This window comes from Alexandromys fortis, unplaced genomic scaffold (assembly GCF_014885135.2).
Source record: "Alexandromys fortis isolate MF-2015 unplaced genomic scaffold, M_Fortis_MF-2015_v1.1 scaffold_219, whole genome shotgun sequence".
NCBI lineage: Eukaryota > Metazoa > Chordata > Mammalia > Rodentia > Cricetidae > Alexandromys > Alexandromys fortis.
This window is the reverse complement of record NW_026068092.1, coordinates 69232-90886: the sequence shown is the minus strand read 5'-3', so window position 1 is coordinate 90886 and position 21655 is coordinate 69232. Positions and strand designations below refer to the sequence as shown.

The 21655-nt window shown below is 41.6% G+C and overlaps 1 protein-coding gene across 3 annotated transcripts in view; it reads left to right on the top strand.

The window, feature by feature from the left end:
- Positions 1 to 21655, top strand: part of Hira (histone cell cycle regulator) — a 111614-nt gene that overhangs the window by 31191 nt on the left and 58768 nt on the right. For all 3 annotated transcript variants that reach the window (XM_050122896.1, XM_050122895.1, XM_050122897.1), the window contains 7 exons: positions 7787 to 7882; positions 9128 to 9288; positions 12233 to 12400; positions 14962 to 15075; positions 17980 to 18050; positions 18548 to 18653; positions 21117 to 21332. In XM_050122896.1, coding sequence (XP_049978853.1) covers positions 7787 to 7882; positions 9128 to 9288; positions 12233 to 12400; positions 14962 to 15075; positions 17980 to 18050; positions 18548 to 18653; positions 21117 to 21332 — 932 coding nt within the window. The remainder of the gene's footprint in view (positions 1 to 7786; positions 7883 to 9127; positions 9289 to 12232; positions 12401 to 14961; positions 15076 to 17979; positions 18051 to 18547; positions 18654 to 21116; positions 21333 to 21655) is intronic.

The window sequence follows — 21655 nt, the reverse complement described above, 5'->3', positions numbered from 1 at the left end:
TGTGAGTTTGAGGACAGCCTGGTCTACAGAGCTATTTCCAGGACAGGATCTAAAGCTACAGAGAAACCCTGTCTTGAAAACAAAACAAAAAACCAAAAGCATAGCCGGGCGGTGGTGGCGCACGCCTTTAATCCCAGCACTCGGGAGGCAGAGGCAGGCGGATCTCTGTGAGTTCGAGACCAGCCTAGTCTACAAGAGCTAGTTCCAGGACAGGCTCCAAAACCACAGAGAAACCCTGTCTCGAAAAACCAAAAAAAACCCAAAACAAAACAAAACAAAAAAACCAAAAACGAAATAAAAAAACAAACCCAAAACAACAAGAACAAAAGAACCAAGTGTAAAGCCAGGTGTGGTTAGCAGGCCTTTAACCCCAGCACTCTAGAGTCAGAGGCAGATGTGTATATCTCTGGGAGTTGGAGGCTAGCCTGACCTATGTAGTGAGTTCCAGGAACAGGAACAGCCAAAGCTACATAGTGAGACCCCATCTTTTCTCTTCTCCTTCCTTCCTTCCTTCCTTCCTTCCTTCCTTCCTTCCTTCCTTCCTTCCTTCCTTCCTTCCTTCCTTCCTTTCTTTCTTAGACAATGAATAGGCAAATATTACAGTTCATAGTTGAGTCTAATTATCTTTTATATTGAGAATAGATAGGATAAGTTTGGCTGTGTATTTTGTTCTGAAGGCTAGCAGTGTAAGTACATAGAAATCTGGAAAGGCAGAAGGAAGTGAAGCATTGTGCTGTATCCAGCACACGCAATGCAGTAAGACAACAAAGCACTGAAAACTCTTTGAGCTGCTAAAGGCAGTCATTCAGTGTCCTCATGTGAAAACATGTGCCTCTTATTAGTAACAGTCAAGTAGAAAAGTCTCGTGATCCAAAAAAAACCTCATGCCCAATAAGATACAGAAATGTATACCCAGGAATATTGAACTATATGATACCTCTGACTTAAACTACAGACCTATTTTAAAAAGTTTTACCATGCTGAGCATTGATTAACTCAGGGTCTTGCATATTAGACAGGCACCCTGCCCTAAGCTACAACTTCAGGTGTCCCTCTTTCTTTCTGTCCCCTCTTTTAAAAAAGAAATCGAGGGGGCTGGAGAGATGGCTCAGTGGTTAAGAGCATTGCCTGTTCTTCCAAAGGTTCTGAGTTCAATTCCCAGCAACCACATGGTGGCTCACAACCATCTGTAATGAGGTCTGGTGCCCTCTTCTGGTCTGCAGACATGCACACAGATAGAATATTGTATACATAATAAATAAAAAAAAAAAAAAGAAATCGAGTCTTGCTCTCATCTCCTGACTCAAGTAGTCCTACTTCAGCTTCCTAAATAATTGAGTAGGTTAACAGGTGTATACTATCATCACAAACTTTCTTTTAAGCATGAGACAAACTCATCACTGTTATCTGGAACTTGCTGTATCCCCAGGGCTGGCCTCAAGTACACAATCATCCTGCCTCAGTTTCTTGAATATTATAGGTTTGAACCACCATGCTTGACTTCATAATCTTTTCTGAGAGATGCATAATTCATAAATAAAATACATTGTTTATTCTCAGTGTAATTGCTTATCCATGTAACAGTTAATTGATCACCTGTTGTATTCTAGGTCCTGTGCTTCCCTCAAGGGGTGCTTGTTAAAAGGACAATCTAAGTAGACCTAGCAGCAAGGACCTGTAATCAGCTCCTTCCTTATAAGGCCAAGGCAGGAGGATCAAATTTCAAGTTTAGCCTAGGTAATTTAGTGAGATCCTGTCTCAAAATAAAAAAAAAGAGTGCTGGTATGCACAAGGCTTAATTGTCATGCAGACAGAAGACTTAAAGGGACAGACAGTAAGCTAGTGATGTAGTAAGAGATGTGATGAACACCAGGGAAAGAACCATGGGAATCGTTGGCAAGCACTAGGAACCAGTGAGGAGGGGAAGATGCTTTAGTGAAGCATCCCCCAGTTATACTTTATTGAGTTTGACGATCTCTGAAGGGAGAGGTGGAGAAAAGGCACATAGCCATATAGGTAGAGAGAACCGCTGAAGCAGACAACATGGAGTGTGGGCTTGGGTTTGGGTTATTCAGGGAGCCACTAATGGTGTTAGAGGGAGAGGTTGGAGCTTTGGGGTTTGGGGCTTTGTGACCACTCAGAGCTTTTGTCTGAGGGAAACAACAAGGTCAGGTGGTTTTTCAGTGAGAATTTGAAGCCTGTGGCAATCTCTGATGGCACTTGGGAGACCTATAAGAGGGGGCTGATGTAGGTGAGAGGCAATTCTGGGTCCTTACTTGGAAGTGATCAGAAGAGTTCCTGGCGTATCTAACACAAATTCTGAAATATGCAGAATTCAGAGAAGATCATGTTATACTGAACATGAAGAGGATGTCCTTGTTCCGTTTCCATCCTGAACAATGGGAAGGATGTCATTCCCAGATTCTGATATGACTGTTTGTGAGGAGGAAGGTTTCAGAGTTTGGGTGTGGATGAGTAAGGAGTCCTGAACACAAGAAAGAGATAGAATGAAGGTTTGAAATGATCAAACCACCAAGAGAGGATAAGACAGACTGGTGAGATGGCTCAGAGGTAAAGAGCACTGACCCCTCTTCCTGAGGGCCTGGTTCAATTCCCAGCACCCACATGGCAGCTCACAACTGCCTGTAACTCCACGATTTCACACCCTCACACAGACATACAGGTAGGCAAAGCACCAATGCACATAAAATAAAAATAAATAATTTTTTTTAAGAAAGAGGGTGAGATGAGTTAAACTGTGTGTGTTCATTCTTATGAGACTGTGACCCTTTCCCAGTGAAGGAGGGCAACACATTGAGATCCCCAAATGTGCACTCAAACATCAGCCAACCCTATGCTGTTCAAATGCTGGTTGATCGTCCTCTCTTCATTCATTAGTCATTCTCTACCTCCTGACTGTCTTAAAAATATTAAATTCATTTTGAGTTATTATAATAGTCATTCATTATGCATTTTCCTTTTTCGTTAAGGATGATACCACTGACAGAATAAAGCTTGAGTGTTGGATTAAAAAAAAAGGAAAACCAAACAAACACCTTTGTTACAGGGCTGGAGAGATGGACCAGTGATTAAAAGTGCTTATTGTTCTTCCAGGGGCCCTGGGTCACTTTCCAGGACTCACACAGTGGTGCAGAACTGTCTGTAACTCCAGCTCAAGGGAATCTGATGCTTTCTCCTGACCTCTGCAGGCTTCTGTATGCATGCGGTGTGCATCGATAAACTAGGCACACATACATAGCACCCACCATTAATCAGTATTTTTAAAATGCCTGAGTTACAAAGTGTGCTATACTAAACCCAGGCTCCCCTGCAGGGCTGCCGTGTGGTTTCTGGAAGAACTTCTCTGGTAGTCTCACACTCACTTCTAAATTATGATGGTAATACCTAAACTCACACTTTCTTGTATTTCTCTAAGTTAAATGAGGTAACATAAAATAAACTTCCCAGTTGCAACATAAAGATGTAAATTCAGGGGGGAATCAGTTAGGAGATTTCAAATGACCTTTCAAGATAATGGGAGTCATGAATGATATAATAGTGCAAGTCATCATAATGTCTTGTTTGTAGAGAGCTAATCCAATTCAGTTTGAAAATGCGTGATTAATTTGGTGGTCTTAGGAATTTTGTACTTTTATATGAAATTTGGGATCATTCTGTTTCTGTTAGGAATGACATTGGGAGCTGAGTATGGTGGCACATGCTTGGGCCAGGCAGATCTCTTGAGTTCGAGGCTAGCCTGGCCTACAGAGTGAATTCCATGATAGCCAGGAGTACACAGGGAAACCCTGTTTCAAAAAACTAACCAATTAACAAACAAAAAGAATGACACTGGAATTTTGATGCAGGCAACACTGAATCTGTAGGCTGCTCTTGGTAATGTTCTACTCCACAAGCAGAAGTCTGTCCATCCTCTGGTATCTTCTCGGACATCTTTCTTCAGAGATTTAAAGTTTTTATTGTAAAGGTTCTTTCTAGCCTTAGGTTTATTCTTAGGGTTTTGTTTGTGTGTTTGTGGCATTGGGAGTGTGATTGTTTTTCAGATTTCTTACCATGTTTGCTCTTGTTATATAAGAAGACTCCTGATGTGGGATGTTTAGTTTTGTATACCCTGCCATTTTGATGAATGTAATCAGATCTAAGAATTTACTGGTAAAGAATTTAAAATCTCATATATAGAATAATCTGCAAATAAACATGATTTGACCTATTTTAAAAAAGTGGTGTGTGTGTGTGTGTGTGTGTGTGTGTGTGTGTGTGTAAAAGAGCGAGAATGAGAGCGAGAGCGAGAGAGAAACAATTAAGCAAACTGTTTACCGAGATAAAGTGAGGATTGATTTGGAATTAACAACAGGGAAGCCATTGTGGTTTTGGCAGTTTTGTTGATGGCGTTGGGTTAAAGCCTGTTGGAAGTGCTCAAGAAAGACAGAAGAGAGCTGGATTGAACTAGGCTGACTTGTTGGGAACCAGGAAAACAGGTAAAGGCAGGGTAAACTGGTAGAGGGAATGTGTTCTTGGGTGGCAACCTGGACTGCTGTTAAGAGTTGAGAATGATGGCCAGGCGATGGTGGCGCACGCCTTTAATCCCGGCACTCGGGAGGCAGAGGCAGGCGGATCTCTGTGAGTTCGAGACCAGCCTGGTCTACAGAGCTAGTTCCAGGACAGGCTCCAAAACCACAGAGAAACCCTGTCTTGAAAAACCAAAAAAAAATGTACTAACTGTGAGTCAGAGAAAGAGTGATGAAGGTATTCTGCAGCTATAGAAGAACTGTCCAAAGCTTTGGGTGGNGTTCGAGACCAGCCTGGTCTACAGAGCTAGTTCCAGGACAGGCTCCAAAGCCACAGAGAAACCCTGTCTCGAAAAAACAAAAAAAAAAAAAAAAAAAAACAAAAAAAAAAGTTGAGAATGAGATGGTATTGCTGACTGGACTTGGAAGCTTGGAATCAAGATCAAGGGTATTTGAGTAATCTGTCTTGAAAGGGTTCTTGGCATGACTGTGGGTATGACTGTGGTAGAAACCAAGGAGTCGGAGGAGTTTAAACAAGCTAGCGCTTTGTGTGTGGGAAGAATCGTCCTCTTGGAATTAGTAGAACAGTAGTGGGAATAGTGACTAGACATTCCATCATAAGGACTTCAGAGAAAATTATTACAGGTGTAGATTCTCTGAGAAGCCAGACACAGATGTCAGACTGGCCAGTGGATAAATATGTTACAGCTGAGAACATTTACAGTATCAGCAGCTGACACATTGTAAGCTTTGGGTAAATCAACGTTGAAGAGGCTACACTGTATTGAAGAACTTTGTGTATCACAGGGACTCATCATTTTTCAAAAGGGAATGAATTCTCTTCACATGTCCTGTAGGAACCATTGAACACTTTAGGAAGTTAATGTAGAGCCTCAATAAATACAACATATATCCAAATAGATAGGAGATAAACACTAGATAATTAAGCCAGGAGAAGATGTAAGTGAGTATTCATCAGCTCTCTAGCCAAGGGGATATTTTTCAAGATGAGCAGAAATAGAAGAAAGTATGATGGATAGTGACAGACTACTTTATTAAGAACCTACAGTATGGGAACTGAATAAATGATGCTGGTGGATAATATATGTGACATTAGTCTAGAAGTTGCTAAGGAAATCGTATCTATTTTCTGGGTTCCATTTGACCACATCAAATATGTATGTAGACCAGACTGTCTTTGAACTTGGAAATCTGCCAGCCTCTGCCTCCTGAATACTAGAGCTAAGGGGGTATACTACCATGCCTGGCTCCTGACAACATCTTTTCTGCTGTAGACTTGGCATTATAGAGGAACACTGGAGCTTATGTGTTTACTCCTATAGAACTCTAAGATCTTGTTTTTTTCATCAAGTAGACACTGAATTCAGTTATGTTAACATCCACTTCTCAGAATGATTTCTCAGTTGACAATCATAAAACAGTAATTTAATTAAGGCTTATATTTAAAAGCGGTAACCTAATAAGTTAGAAGGAAAAATGGTCACACTCTTCATTGCTGATGAGAAATTTTGAAATAGATGTGTATAGACATGTAAAGGTATTGATGGAAGCTGTTTGTTCGTTCCCAGCTGCCCAGACCATAAAATGATCACACAGAAACTATATTATTTAAATCACTGCTTGGCTAATAACTTAAGCGTATTGCTAGCTAGCTCTTATATCTAGAATCAACCCATTTTCATTATTTTATATTTTACCACAAGGTTTGTGGCCTACTGACAAGGTTCCAACTGGCAGCTTGTGTCTTTCCCCTCTGGCGGCTCCATGGCATCTCACAACTCCACCTTCTTTCTCCCAGCATTCAATTTAGTTTTCCCTGCCGAGCTCTACACTGCTCTATCACAGGCCAAGACAGTTTCTTCATTAACCAATAAAAGCAACACATATGCAGGACTTCCCACACCATTTCCCCTTTTCTGTTTAAATAAAAAAAGGAAGGTTTTAACTTTAACATAGTAAAATTACATATAACAAAACAGTGTTCAGTATTGACTTAGGTCTATTTACAGTAAAGAAGACTATGTACTATACTTTATACATTATTTTATAGTAATGAAGACTATATATGTATTATAGTATGTAGACTATAGAGTAAAACAAAGGCAGCTGTGAAGATGTCCTAAGTAGAGTATGAAATGAAACATGCTGGTATATATGAATTGTGGTCTGTCAAATACAGTGCAATAAGGGAAGTCCCTCAGGCTGTCACTGAAGATTAAAAGGCTAGGAAAAAATTGCAGTAGAAACTTTTGAATGTTTTTCTCCTATCTTAAAACAGTTTCTGCATGGAAAGGATTAGGTGGCAGTTAACTGTACCAGGCATTGGTGTTAGAAAACTATGTGAAACCTTTACATTCTTTATAGTAGGACAAGATAAGAATGTCATTGGCATCGACACTGCTGACCGTTGTCAGTGTCTTGAAGTACCTGGTACTGTTCAACTGCAGCTTTTCACATCCTCACAATATTCTTAGGAAGGTAGGATTAAAAATAATCATTATCTTGCAGGTTAAGAAAACTGAGTCACAGATAAGTGTTACTAACTAAGCGGAACATGAAGTTCCTGCTCATAATCCAGCCTTGGGAGGCGGATGCAGAGTGATGAGGAAGTCGAGGGCATGCATCTTTGCCTGTGTATCTAGGCCAGCCTGAGCTATGTGAGACCTTATCTCAGCAAACCAGAAGGGAAGGAAGGAAAGGAACAAAAGGAAAGTGAGAACCAACTGTCACTTGGTTCTGTTGGGGCTCAGTAGGAAAAGGGTATTCCTATAGATTAGTAGTGGGATAGGCCTCCATGACATTCACATAGTACATGCTCTTGATTTGATTGTGTTATACAGCATGCTGTCGCATCTTGTGCTGAGAAGGTCCTGGAGAAGGCCAGCTATGACTCTAGAAGCAAGTTAGTAAGCCAAAGAGCAGCTTTGAGGCCACAGGAGCAGGAAATGTCAGGTTCCACATGGACTTGAAGCCACATGACCTAGAAGTTCTCCTCAGAGCTGTGTCCTCGATTTAGTGCATGAAATTCAATGCCCACTGAAAAATGTTAAGTAGGATCCCCCCCCCCCCCCAAAAAAAAAAGTTGTTCTTGTCTCAGGCTAAGTGTCCCCATGCGTGAATATCCCAGAGTTAGTTGACCTGGCTTACAGAAAAGACTGCTGGTTTTTGGTGAAAGTGCCCACCATCACCCAAGTGCACACCAGGTAAGAGATCTTACATAGCACCCTGTCTTCTTCCAGATGTGATGGATGTAGCATGGTCTCCCCACGATGCCTGGCTAGCTTCATGCAGTGTGGATAACACCGTCGTCATTTGGAATGCCGTGAAGTTCCCAGGTCTGTCTGTTAACAGCAGAAAATGGCTGTAGCCAACAGTAATGCCTGTCTGTTTGTGGAGCAGGGTGGGGAATGGATTATTTGTCTTTTTAATCTTGGTTACAGAAAGTTAAATGGTCAAGGATTTGTGTGTCTTGTCAGCCAGTTTTGCTTTTTGTTATCAACTATATTTGTTTAATGTTTAAAAAGAGATTGATGCTAAAGAAAAACTGAGTAGTAGCTTGAGTGTTTCAGAGTTTATTAAGGTAGCGTGTGGACAGTTGGCACTGAGAAATTGCTGGCACTCCACACATGCTGTGTGTAATTTCTACATCAGCTCAGTGAGCAGATAGGGGCTACCACAAACTCAGTTTTGCAAGAGGGGAGCTTTTCTTGTGTTTCAAATTGTGAGACATTGTGCAATTTGTAGTTTTATAATTTATAACTAGTAAAATATTGGTTACAGCTGGGCATGTGGCGCATGTCTTTAATTCCAGCATTTAGGTGGATCTCTGAGTTTGAGGCCAACCTGGTCTACAAAGGGAGATCCAGGCAGCCAGGATTACATATCATGGTTCTAGAGCTCATTTTTATCACATGATAAATACATCATCTTGAGTAGATTGAAATAATTTTAATTCCTTCTGGAAGCTACTACCAGTATGTATGGGTACGCTTGTTTTGGCTTTAAGAGGAACAGTTGTAGAGCGGTCTAGCATTGATTACAGATCTGAATGAGGTACTCTTGGGGCACATTGTGTCTTTAGCACTGGCTTCCAGAAAGCTCACTTAAAAGATGTCCCTTGAACCTATAGGCCTGCTGCTTCTGGGGCCTGTCAAGGAGGCTCACATCAAAATTACCCGAGGGACTTCAGGTTATAAATATCTGTGCCTGCTGCAGATAAGATATGGAGTCAGAATTGGCAACTATGGCTCCAGCCTGTACCCTCATTGCTGTTTCTTTGGGGCATATGTGACCTACCCACATGTGTTAGCTTATATCTGGCCTTCAGTTTGCTTTTGTGGAGGTGAAATATGGGGCTATTCTGCTTGCATTTAAGGGTGGGGATTGGTCAAGATAGACTACTCAAGTCCCCCCAAGTCCATTCCATGGGCCATCACAACTAATGTTTTCTATATAGTATTGTTTTTCTTATAGATAACACCTCATTTTATCTTTCTTTCTTCCTTTCTCTTTTCCTTCCTTCCTTCCTTCCTTCCTTCCTTCCTTCCTTCCTTCCTTTTTTTTTTTTTTTTGCTTCACAGAAATTCTTGCAACTTTGAGAGGTCATTCTGGCTTGGTGAAAGGGTTGACTTGGGACCCTGTTGGTAAATACATTGCCTCTCAAGCTGATGATCGAAGCTTGAAGGTATGGAGAACGCTAGACTGGCAGCTAGAGACCAGCATCACCAAGCCCTTTGATGAGGTAACTGGGGATAGTCTAGAGCTTGGCCTCAGCCTCTGCTATACTTCATGAGAGGGACTAGCCATGGTTTAGGCTAAATGGGTGCATACAGTCTAGGAGTCTGAATTCAGTTTTATGCGTTTGGTTATAAAAATCTTTCTTTTTTAAAAAAGTGCTCAGTGGCCAGCTTTGAAATTAAAAAATATTTTATTATATTTTTAATTAGTATACAATCTTTTAGGTTTCATTATGGCATTTTCAAACATAATTTATTGTTGATCTTTCTCTTGTCTTTTTCCTGATTCCCATACCCTTTTTTGCGTCCTTTACTTCTGGTAGCCTCCTTTCTGCTCCCATGTTTTGTGTTTTGTTGAATGTTCCACTTTTGTAACTGCTCTTTTTCCCATCTTGTCCCCTTTCTAGTTTCATGACCTATATTCATACACATGCACGCACTCACACACTCTTTCCTCCCAAGCTAGGATCCATGTCTAAGAGAGAACATGAAATATTTGTCTGAGTCTAGATTACCTTGCTTACTATAATAATTTCCAGATCTATCAATTTTTCTGCAAGTTTCAGGATCTGACTTTTCTGAACAGCTGAATAAAGTTTCTCTTTGTAAGTATACCATATTTTCATTATTCATTCCCTTGTTCATAGACATCTGGGTAGCATGTAATGCAGCAATAAACATGGATGTGCAGGCATCTCTGCCGTTGGGTGTATGTCCAGGAGTGATAAAGCTGGATCATTCAGTGTTATAGTTTTTAATTTTTTGAGACAGCACTGTACTGATCTCTATAATGGCTGCACTACTTGCACCCCTATCAGTACTAAATAAAGGTTCCTTTCTCCTGCAACTTATCAGCATTTGTTACTGCCTTTGTCATTGATGATAGACATTCTGAATAGGGTGAGGTGGAATCTCAAAGTAGTTTTAATTTGCATTTCCCACATGGCTAAGGATAGCAAACACTTTTAAATGTATATATAAAAGTGTTCTTTTGAGATATCTTATTAACCCATTATTTAAGCTTTTTTTTGGTATTTAGTTTTTGTTGTTTCTTTAAAAAAATTTATTTTTTTAAAGTTATCTTTTTACTCATGTTATGTTTTGACCATAATCATTTTACTCACTTGTCTCCCATCTGCTCCCTCTGGAACCCTTCTTTCTAACTTCCTTTTCCTTTATTTTCATGTCCTTTTTTTTAAAAAATAGAACTTTGAGTTTAATTTGGGTTGTTTGTATAAACATGGCTGTTGGGTTATTTCCTGGCTCCTGGGCAACTTACCAGTGACTATACTCCTGAAGGAAAATGGCTCCTCTTCTCCCAGCAGCCCTTTAACATTCTTTATATATCCTAGATATTAATATACTGTTTGAATAATAGACGGCAAAGATTTTCTTTCGTTCTGTAGGCTATCTTTTTGCTATGCTGATAGTTTCCTTTGCTGTATAGAAGCCTTTTGATCCCATTGGTTAATTCTTGGGGCTATTTTGTGTTTTGTTAGACTATTGATAGATTTTAAAGCTAAAGAGAACCTTATAGCTGCTCTTGTACTATTGTGTGCCTGATTGGAGTGAAATCCTTTCATTTTTAAAATTTTATTTTTATTGAGCTCTACATTTTTCTCTGCTCCCCTCCCTGCCTCTCTCCTCCCCGCTTCAACTCTCCCCCAAGGTCCCTGTGCTCCCAGTTTACTCAGGAGATCTTGTCTTTTTCTACTTCCCATGTAGATTAGATCCATGTATGTCTCTCTTAGGGTCCTCATTGTTGTCTAGGTTCTCTGGGATTGTGATTTGTAGCTGGTTTTCTTTGCTTTATGTTTAAAAACCACTTATGAGTGAGTACATGTGATAATTGTCTTTCTGGGTCTGGGTTACATCATTCAAAATGATGTGAAACTTTCTTATCTTGGGGAATTTGCATGAGTCACCTTATGGAATGGCCATGCAGAGGAGGCTTTCTTGGTAGGTTATTGGTTGTGATTTTGCTTTGTTTGTTGATATTCCCTCTGTAGGCCAGCTGACCTCTTTGTTGGGAAGAATATAGTTTGTACAGTGTGGAGGGAGATTGGACTGCAGTAGCTTCTGTAGTATTCTGCTATCTGTTTGCATTCTGATTTCATGTGGAATCTGAGTTAAAGATGACTGTTATTCATTAGACATTAAGTATCTTTTGTATGTAAAGCAATACTGTCAATAGGCAAATAAAAGTGGATTATGATGTTGTCTCTCCTCTTGATGCTTATTGCCCATGGGAAAGACAGACATTCATGTGAATTGTGCATGTGATGAAGATAGTGTTCAGACTACAGTGATAGCCTAGGTAAGGGACTTATGTCAGAGAAGGCTTCATAAAGCATGGGACACAGGAGTGAATATTTGCAGAGATAATTGTTTATTTATTTACTGGCCATGGTTAGTTGCATAAGAAACACAAAATCACATATTTAGCTCCCTCTGAACCAACATCAGCTGGTGGACTAGGTCTACGAGTAAGATCATATTTCACCTTCCTTGCCCTACCTTCCTTGTTTACAGCTGTCTGGTGTAGTGCATGTGGCTCTCACACTTAGAATTTCTAGACGTCTTGACTGCCAGCCATGGGTGTCTGTGAGCTGGAATCCTAGACTGGCTGGTTGTAGGAGGTCTAGCAGTGCTATGTAGCCTCTGCTGCAGCCGTCCTGCACAGAGGGGTAAGGATGTACTCCCATTGCACTGGGTTCTGATCTGCTACTCTGGGGCCCTGGTCTTGAAGGCTGATACAGGCTGATCTTGACTTTGACTTTGGACCTAGTTTATGTCTTTTGTGGGAGTGTTCTTGTCTTTCCCATGGGCAATAAGTATCAAGGCAGAAGTTAGGTGTGTATCCCATGAACATACATCTGTAAATCACACACTTTATCCTTGAGGCCAGAGTTTTTCTTGAGCTTCTTTTAAGCTCAGATTTTTTTACAGTGTGGAGGAACAACCCATGTACTCCGGCTTAGTTGGTCACCTGATGGCCATTACCTGGTATCTGCCCATGCCATGAATAACTCTGGCCCCACTGCTCAGATCATCGAACGAGAGGGCTGGAAGACCAACATGGACTTCGTGGGGCACCGGAAAGCTGTGACTGTTGTGGTGAGTGTCCCTCACCTCAGAAATCTTAGTACCATCCTGAGCTGTCTACCGCAGTGACCTGCATGTGCCTTCTGAGCTCAGGGAATGCCACCTTCCCCAAGGAGTTTCTCTAGGACTGTCTCATGTAGATTGAGTGATGGGCCCTAGGAGGCAGTGCATTATGGTGCATCTTTCATTTTAATCATGTTTGAATATATTTGACTATTTTTATAAGATGGGAGATGTATGTAGAATTGTTTTATATTTGCCAAAGTCTAAAATGACAGATTTCTTCTGGATCAATCTTAGGAATATTGTAGTTCAGCACTAGCCTTTTTTAGGTCTGCCCATAGGTGCTCCTTTAACCAGTTCCTGTGAACAAAGTGCATTCTGGGCACTCTTGAAATGGTGTGCTGCTTCTTATGCCCAGCAGTAGTAGATATGTAGTTGACTGTCTATGCTGAGAGTACTGGTGTGTGCATCCAGTCTTTTGTTGGAGCACAGGTCTTTGTGCAGGCTAGGCAAGTGCTCTATCACTGAGTTATAGTTAAGCCTATATATGCAGAGAGCCATTGCTCATCTTTATGCTTGAGAGACTATCCTCCACACTGGGTGACTCTAATTTGAATGTCTTGAGAGTGCCCAAGACAGGCTATTAAGGAGTTACAAATAACCTCTTAGAACATGGCTTCTTTTTCGTTTTTGTTTGTTTTAATGTAGAGTAACCAAATAAAAGAGATTGTTGATTAGTTTGATACCAGTGACGGATCATCCAGAACTTGATCACAATGGGCTCTTGATTACATGGATTCTTTTTTTGTTGTTGTTGCTGCCCCCCAACACACACACACACACACACACACACACACACACACACACACACACACACGGTTTTCTAGGTAGACCTGACTGTTTTGGAATTCACTTTGTAGACCAGTCTGGCCTTGAATTCACAGATACCCACCTGCCTCTCCCTCTTGAGAGCTGGGACTAAAGGTGTGTACCAACACTTCTCCCTTTATTAAATGTTTTTTTTTAAATTGATTATAAATAAGTATAATATATTGTACCTTAAATTTTTTTAAGAATAAAATAAAATACAGCTTTTAGATTTGTTTTGTGTTGGGAGTCCATGTTGTATTTTGTCTGAGACTAGGGCCTTTTTGGTAAATATTTGAAATTACTGATTCATATTTAGTCCAATGGTTTTGTGTTACTCTCTTATATGGTCCTCAGCAGCTCTGTAAGAACATGGTACTTGCCTTACCAGGACCCACAAAACTTAAGACCATATAGTCTAATCAGTCGTTAAGAAAGTCAAACCCAGAGCACACACATCCATCTTGTCCAGTATCTGTCCTGCCATATGATACCAGACTCCCAGGAGCCATCTTTACAATTCTAAGAGCTCTACTCTCTTAATCCATGAAGTGGCACAACACTCATTTTGTGTTCCCAGTCTTTCTTAAGGCATCAGCTCTCCAGGCCAACAAGCAGTTAAGGAGGTCATTGTCTGTCAGTCAGATAAATACAGCTGGGGAGAAGGAATTAAGAGAACCTCCTGCCAGTCCTCCCTTAAAGATACAGTGAAAGGCTTGAGAGGCTAGAGACATGGCTCTAGCCATGAATGAGTTCAGTTCCTAATATCTATGTGGTAGCTCACAGTCATCTCTAACTCTAGTTCCAGTGGTCTGACACCCTCTCTTGGCCTCCACAGGCACTGCAAGTTGTGGTGCACCAGCATACATGCCAAACACTCATACAAAAAAAAAAAAAAAAAAAAAAAAGGCGGGGGTGGGTAGGATGCAGTGAGCAGGCCATGGTGTCTCAAGTCCCCGCTTCTCAGGTCCAAGGCTGACTCTGCCAGGTGAAGATGAATTGAAGTCGGTTCCAGTAGTTCTTATTTCCTTGACATATCTGCAGGCTTCATAAATAGAGTGTTTGGTAGTCCTGACTTCAAATATTCATTTTACCATTCTTTGTGTTTATTTTCTGACCTTGAACTTTCATTTGCATCATCAGCAAAATACCTTGTTGTAGCTTTCAAGATGAAACTATAGATGCTCAGTGCCAAACTTGGGGGGTCTCTGTGAGGTACTCCTATCTGTGGGCTGGGAATTTGGTGTGTATTATATTTGGTGTTCTAGTTAGCTTTCTGCTGCTCTAATAATACTACAACCTAAAACAGCTTGGGTAGGACAGGATTTATTTGGATTGCATATCCTGATTATAGTCCATCATTGGGGGAAGTCAGGGCAGGAACCACAGAGGAATTCTGCTTCCTGGGTTGCTTTCTCTGGCTTGCTCAACTTGTTTTTTTTTTTTTTTTTTTTTTTAATGCAACCCAGGACCACCTGCCCAGAGGTGGCACTGCCCACAGAGTGTTGGGTCCTCCCACATCAATCATTAATCAAAAAAACGCTCCACAGACATACCCAGTCTAATGGAGGCAATTCCTCAGTTGAGATTCCTTCCCAGAAGAGTTTAGTTTGTGTCAAGTTGACAAAAATTACCCCGTACCTTAAGTGTAGGGATATCTTTGTACTTGATTATTTATTTTAGCCTTGGTTGTTTGACTTTAGAAATTCAACCCAAAAATTTTCAAAAAGAAGCAGAAGAATGGGAGTTCTACAAAGCCCAGCTGCCCATACTGCTGCTGTGCTGTTGGCAGCAAGGACCGCTCACTCTCTGTCTGGGTAAGTGCCTGAGCTTTGGTTGCAGGACAAGGTTGTGGACTGAGAAGATGGTTAGTCTGGAGGACTTAAAGGAAAGAGAGACTCACTGTTTTTGATGTTGCTAGTGATGTTGTTACACTGTATTCCTCACCTGTACCTGGGTCAGCTCCTTTTCAGAAACATGCATGCTCTCTGTTTAGAAAGAAGCACTGAGACTGGGTCTGGGCCTGGCCAGGAGAGGTCACCCTTCCTCTGTCTAGATTTCCTTCAGCTGTCAGTGTCATAATTGGCATGTGGTATTTGCTTTCTTCTAAGAAGTTCTATGTGTCTACATATAACATGAAGTGTCTGCACCTGAAAGATACGGTTAAATGAATTTTTATATATTCTGGTATCACTACCACCTTGAATACTTCCTGTTCCTGCCTTTAGTAAGGCACTAATAAGACATCCAAGTGAATGAGTTTGGCCTGTTCTTGGACTTAATGGAAATGCAGTTGCTCAGTGTATACTTTGCTTGTTTGTTTGGTTCCTTCTTTCATTTAGCATAATGGGTTTTGAAATTCATATGTGTTATATTTAATAATAGTTTTTCTTATTGTATAGGATTTAGTTGTATGATAATAGCATGAACTGTTCATATGTTTTCCTGTGGACAGATATTAAGGTTGTTTTAGTTGAGATGGGGTCTTTTTGTGAGGCCCAGGTTGGCCTTGAGCTCTTCCTGCCATCCTGGCCTGCCAGTATTGACTTCTTTATGTAATTAGTTGGTACCTCCATTTACTTGTCCATTTGGTTGAGACTGTAGGTCTTGTTCTCTTTGCTAGACAGTAGCAAATAGCAGTAGCGCTTGGGAGAAGGTGCTCTCTTCAGCATCTTTGGACCTAACTCAGTGTGGTCCATTGTGCAGATTCTTAGCATATATTCAGTAATGGGTTGAGAGTAAACTGTGTCAGTTTTCCAAATTAGGGTTTTGAAAGGTTAAATTCCTTATCACCAGAGGCTAATATTCTGTGTCCCAAGACGATTCCACATTTACTGTGGACTGTGGTCATAACCACTATGTGCATGCCAGCGTACTGAAGGCCCTCCCCCACATACAAATTCAAAAAAAATTAAATTAAAACGGTTTCTTCAAAAGAAGAAGTTATGTATTTGGAAGTTACCCTCTGGCTACATGCATTACAATTTGTTCAGAGAAATATGCCGCTGAAGAGACCCAGGTAGCATTCACTTTACACCCACGCTGGATCTTTGCTCACAGTGAGTAGTTCTTGGCATACTCTTCTGGTGTCCCCCTCTCTCAGACCATAAAGGGAATGGCTTAAGTCTGATAGGCTTCTACAGTCAGGTACGCATACATGCTCCAGATTTTCATGGGAAATGGAAACAGTTGTTGTTTTCTGGAAGTAGAATTATGGTAGATCCAGGTAGCTCAGATTCAGTTTTCCCTTCCACTCTCAGGTGGCTGTATCACCTCCTTGCCCACACAACCGGCTGCAGGTGCAAGGCTGAGTAGGTCAGCCTCTCCCAACCTGCCATGGCACAAGAGAGTCCATCCAGCCTCAGATGAACAAATGTATTCTTTTTTTTTTTTTTTTAAAGATTTTATTTATTTATTACGTACAAATGTTTGCCTGCAGACCAGAAGAGGGCACCAGATCTCATTATGGGTGATTGTGAGCCCCCATATGGTTGCTGGGAAATGAACTCAGGACCTCTGGGAAGAGCAGCCCACTTGGCTCTTAACCACTGAGCCATCTCTCCAGTCCGAACAAATGTATTCTTATCAGATCCTCAGGACTTGGGTCTGAGCCTGTGTTCAGAGTAGTCAGGCACTGGTTTGAGAGATGGTGCTGGTTATAACGTTAGAATGGCTAACTAGTGAGCCCACCTACTGAATATTATATAACCACCTGCAAAAGATTTCACAGGATATTCACTTATATATTCATGGTATGGAATATAAAGATATCCACAGACATGCTTTATTTTGAATACTACAATATTTACAAGTTCATCAGTTTTTTAAAAAAGATTTATTTATTTTTATTTTATATGCATGAGTTTTTTGAATAATGTATGTATGTATACCATGTGTGTGCTTGGTTGCCTGTGAAGGCCAGAAGAAGGTGTCCATCTCCTGGAACTGAAATTATACTTGTTAGTTCCCATGTGGGTGATGAGAAATGAGCTGTATGCAATGTAAGACATTAATTTGCTTAAACCACTGAGCCATTTCTCCAGATCCCTTCCCCCATTTTTCCTGTGTATTTGTGTGTGCATGTGTGCGCACATACACACTTGTTTATATGTGTACATGTTTGAAACATGTGCACATGTGTACCGTGGCCGGAAGCTGTTGGATCTCCTGGAGCTGGAGTTAAAGGTGGTCGTAAACCTTTATGATGTGGGTGCTAGAACTGAACTCAGGTTCTTTGGAAGAGCAGAAAGCTCTTGACTCTTACTAAGCCATCTCTCAAACCCCTCATTAAGTTCTATGTTTGTACTAATAACAGTTTATATTGGTGTGTTTGTGAGCTATCTGACACACAGCCTGGATGATTTATGTAACTGTTTACAGGAACCTTGGGGAATGTAGACCAGAGCTTAGTGCCTAGAGAAGGTGAGCTGGGTTCTTTCTGAGATCATCTCATCCTGCTCTGTAGATCCTCTGCTTTTTGCTGTTGCTGAATGAATGTACAAAGCTGTCCTCTTGACAGACTGTAGCGTCTCTAATGTGTAAATTTCTGGTAGGCCTTGGTTTCCCCAGCTTGGGGTTTTGGCAGTAGTGTTTGGATCGAGCTGAGTACGCCATGTATATTAGTGGAAGTGACTGAAGCTCCTAACACATAAAGATGGTTTAGCCGAGTGTGTGAGCTGGTTCTCAGTGATTTCATTAATTTTGACTTTTTCTCCTCATAGCTCACGTGTTTGAAACGGCCTCTGGTTGTCATCCATGAGCTGTTTGACAAATCCATCATGGACATTTCCTGGTAAGATGGATATTACTACACCCCTGGATACTGCAGCATGAGACCTCTTGGGTAGATTAGTGCCAGGTGGTTGTTCACCTGCGCGTGGCAATGCAGACCCCAGGTTCTGTTTGCACTGTTCTCAGGCAGCAGCAGCTCTGTCCTGCTGCTGGGAGAGGATCACCACCTGTAGGGTTTGTCATGGGGAAATGCTGCTTGGACAAACTAGGATTCCCGCAGGTTTATAGCAAATATGCTTCTCAAGAGTTATAAAACAGGAATTGAAATGTTTGGAAAACTTGGTAAGCATTTCTTTGCTGGTTCCTAGCCCTAAAGGGCACCAAAAGCTTGATTGTTGCCCTTTTTGCCTGCCCTTAAGCTCAGGCCGCAGAAGGGAGCCTTAGGGTTCTAACATTCATTAGAGTATTCTCTGAGCATTCTGATGGTCCAGTCATGTGGTGTGGATGGCCATCTCAGGCTCATTGTCCTACCTAGGTGCTGACAGCTGTTTCTTTCAGGACTCTGAATGGGTTGGGTATCCTGGTATGTTCCATGGACGGCTCTGTGGCATTCCTTGATTTCTCCCAGGATGAACTTGGAGACCCCCTGAGTGAGGAGGAAAAGGTAGGTTTGTGGACTGTGAGCTGCCACAGTAACTCTGAGGCCTTTTTAATTGGGTTCTCTTCTTATGGAAGACAGATACATTAAGTATTCTAACATGTTTGCTTTTTATACATTATATAATCCTTTTTGAAAAAAATTGGATTAATAATTAGTCAGAAATAAGTATTAGAACAAAGAATAAACTGGGTATCTCTGCCTAAGCTGAGGTAGGCAGTATCCATAAAGGCTTTCACTCTGGGAGAGAGTTTAAGTCACTTCCGTGGGGTTCTTGTTTATGTCATCCTATTGTTTTATGCTGGCACAGCAGCAGTTATGTGACTAGTTAGTACTGGTCATTCTTAGCATCTATGCCAGGCTCTGGGCCAAATATGGGTTTTGCATCTCCTTTAGACCACATATAATTGCTGGGTGAAGTGGATGCATCTTTAATTCCAAAGAGACTGAAGAGAGTTCAGGGCCAGCCTGGGCTACACAATGAGGCTGGTTTAAAATGAATAAATTAACAAAGCAGAACAAACATCTGCAAAGTGAGGCTTATAGATAGTGGGGATCGAACCCAGGGCCTCACACATGAACAAATGCTCTACCTGCTGAACCCTATGCTTATTGATTTATGTTTTAAGGTATTCTTGAGGCCTACCAATGGAGAACTGCTTTTTTTTTTAAATGTTTAAAAAAAGAGATAAAGTTGAAAACTTGGTAGAAAAATTGCAAAGACATTCTTTTCACCTAGAGACCAAATCTGGTTATTGAAAAGTAGGAACTGGAGTAAGCCAGTGATTCCACAGATCTGTTTGTTATTGCTTCTTAACACTGTGTTTGACTTATGCCCTCTTTTTTCCTTGTTTGTATTTTTTCCTTCTTCTTTCAGTTTCTTCTCTGCAACCATTTTCTTCCTAGATGCCATAATAAAGGACTAGTTATTTTATAAAAATAATGTTTATAAAGCAGGTCTATCTGTTTCATCAGTGAGGTGACCAAGCCTAAGAAGATAGCATGGCTCCTTGTCCTTAGTATAAGAGTGGATGGATGTGTGAACTAGGCCTGCTGCCTGTGAGTTAGGCTCCTTCAGCTATGCCTCTCCTCAGAGCATGGGGCCTCCCTGTACTTCTGTATGGGCTTTGGGAAAGGCTCTGCTTTACCTGCTGTAGACACAGAAACTGTTCTTTCTACCGACAGACTTTTGCCAACCGTTAATGGGGTATTATATCCATTTGTCTGAATGGAGCTCTGTGGAAGCCCAGAGCAGGTCAGCAGCTATCCTCTTAGTGATGCTGTTGCTGGGGGTAAGCTACTCTTAATCTACTGTGCGACACCACCACCCTCAACTGAGATCTAAATCCCTTGGGGTGGAGCTCTACCTTATGCACTATGCCTGGAATGGGGGGCAGCCTGTCAGTTGTTGTTATTGTTTTTTAAAGAAGAAATAAGTTTCTGAGTGATCTCGAATCTTCATTCTACCTTGTCCCTGTCATCAAGGACCCTTGCTTGGATCCTTCAGTGGCCTCTTGGAGAGTCACTTGAGAGCACATGGAAGAATCCTTTTCATTTCCCAGGTCATTGGCAGTGGCCCTGTGTTTAAGGAACTCTAGAAAAATCTTGGCCTAATTTTGGCTTGAGATTACAGAGGTTGGATTTGGGAGAGTGGACAAGAGACAGGATGAGAGGGGGAAGCTTCCTGGGACTACCCAGGGCTTTCTGGAATTAATCTCAAAGTCCCTATTGTAGAAAGCTGCCTACTAACTAGACATTATCTGGTATGGGCCAGATACCCAATAACTCTAGTCTCTATTTTCTAGGGACTAGACAGGCAAGATACAGCACTGTCATTTGCACATCAAAAATTTCTCGGCATGTTTTTATGAAAACTGTTTACTATGATGTTCTGGGATGCTGCCCCTCCTCTCCTGAGGTTCCTGTCTGGCTCCTTATGACATAGGATTAACAAGGACCTAGGGCTGGGAGGAGATCCTGCTCAGAAGAACCATTTTGGGGGAGTTCAGAAGCTTCCGGTGCTCTTGAGATACAGTGTTAGTTGCATGGGGGACCTCCTGCCATGGTGGCTGGCATCCACAAGAGCAGAGAGAGCAGGCTGGTTTTGTGAGCGTACTTAGGATTCTTGGTGTGATGTAACAATCTCAGTTACCAATTTGGGCCTCTGCATTTCAGTTGAGACAGTATCATTGCCATTTGTTTTACACTAGTCCATGTAAAAGGTGATTTCTTGTCAGTATCTATCTCACTATCTTTCCAACTGTAGATGCATAGGTGGCTGTAAACATCTTGTGAGAGATGAGAGGTTTTGACAGATATATCTAGTCAGTGACAGGCAGTTGAGTGGGAACTGATGGTGAACTGGCCTCCTGGGCCATTCTTCTCTTAGAACCAGGAGAGTCAGCACTGTAGTGCACCTGCTGGTGGGCAACTGTGGCCATGTGTTAAATCTCTCCCTGCTTCCTACAGAGTCGCATTCACCAGTCCACCTATGGCAAGAGCCTGGCAATCATGACCGAGGCCCAGCTTTCCACGGCTGTTATTGAGAACCCTGAAATGCTCAAGTACCAGAGGAGACAGCAACAGCAGCAGTTGGACCAGAAGAATGGCACGGCTAGGGAGACAAGCTCAGCATCCTCAGTCACGGGTGTGGTCAATGGGGAAAGTCTGGAAGATATCAGGAAGGTGAGGGTGTGGCCTAGTGACATTAAAGACATTAGCACATGCACAGAGACAGGGCAAAGGGAATGAACAGATAGAACATGGCACGTGAGGTCTGGACAGGGTACAAAGATAGGACTGGGGCATGAGTGGTAGTGAAGAGGGTGTGCGGTGAGTCTGGGACTGAACCATAACCTGCTGGGATCCAGATCCACATTACTAATGGCTTGAAATACCTTCATCAGAGGTCTCTACCCCAGGGAGCCGTAGAAGAGGTTTTTCTTTGCAGGAACTGCAAAACTTCACTCTAGGAAAGATGCTGAGAAATTAAATTACTTGCCCTCAGA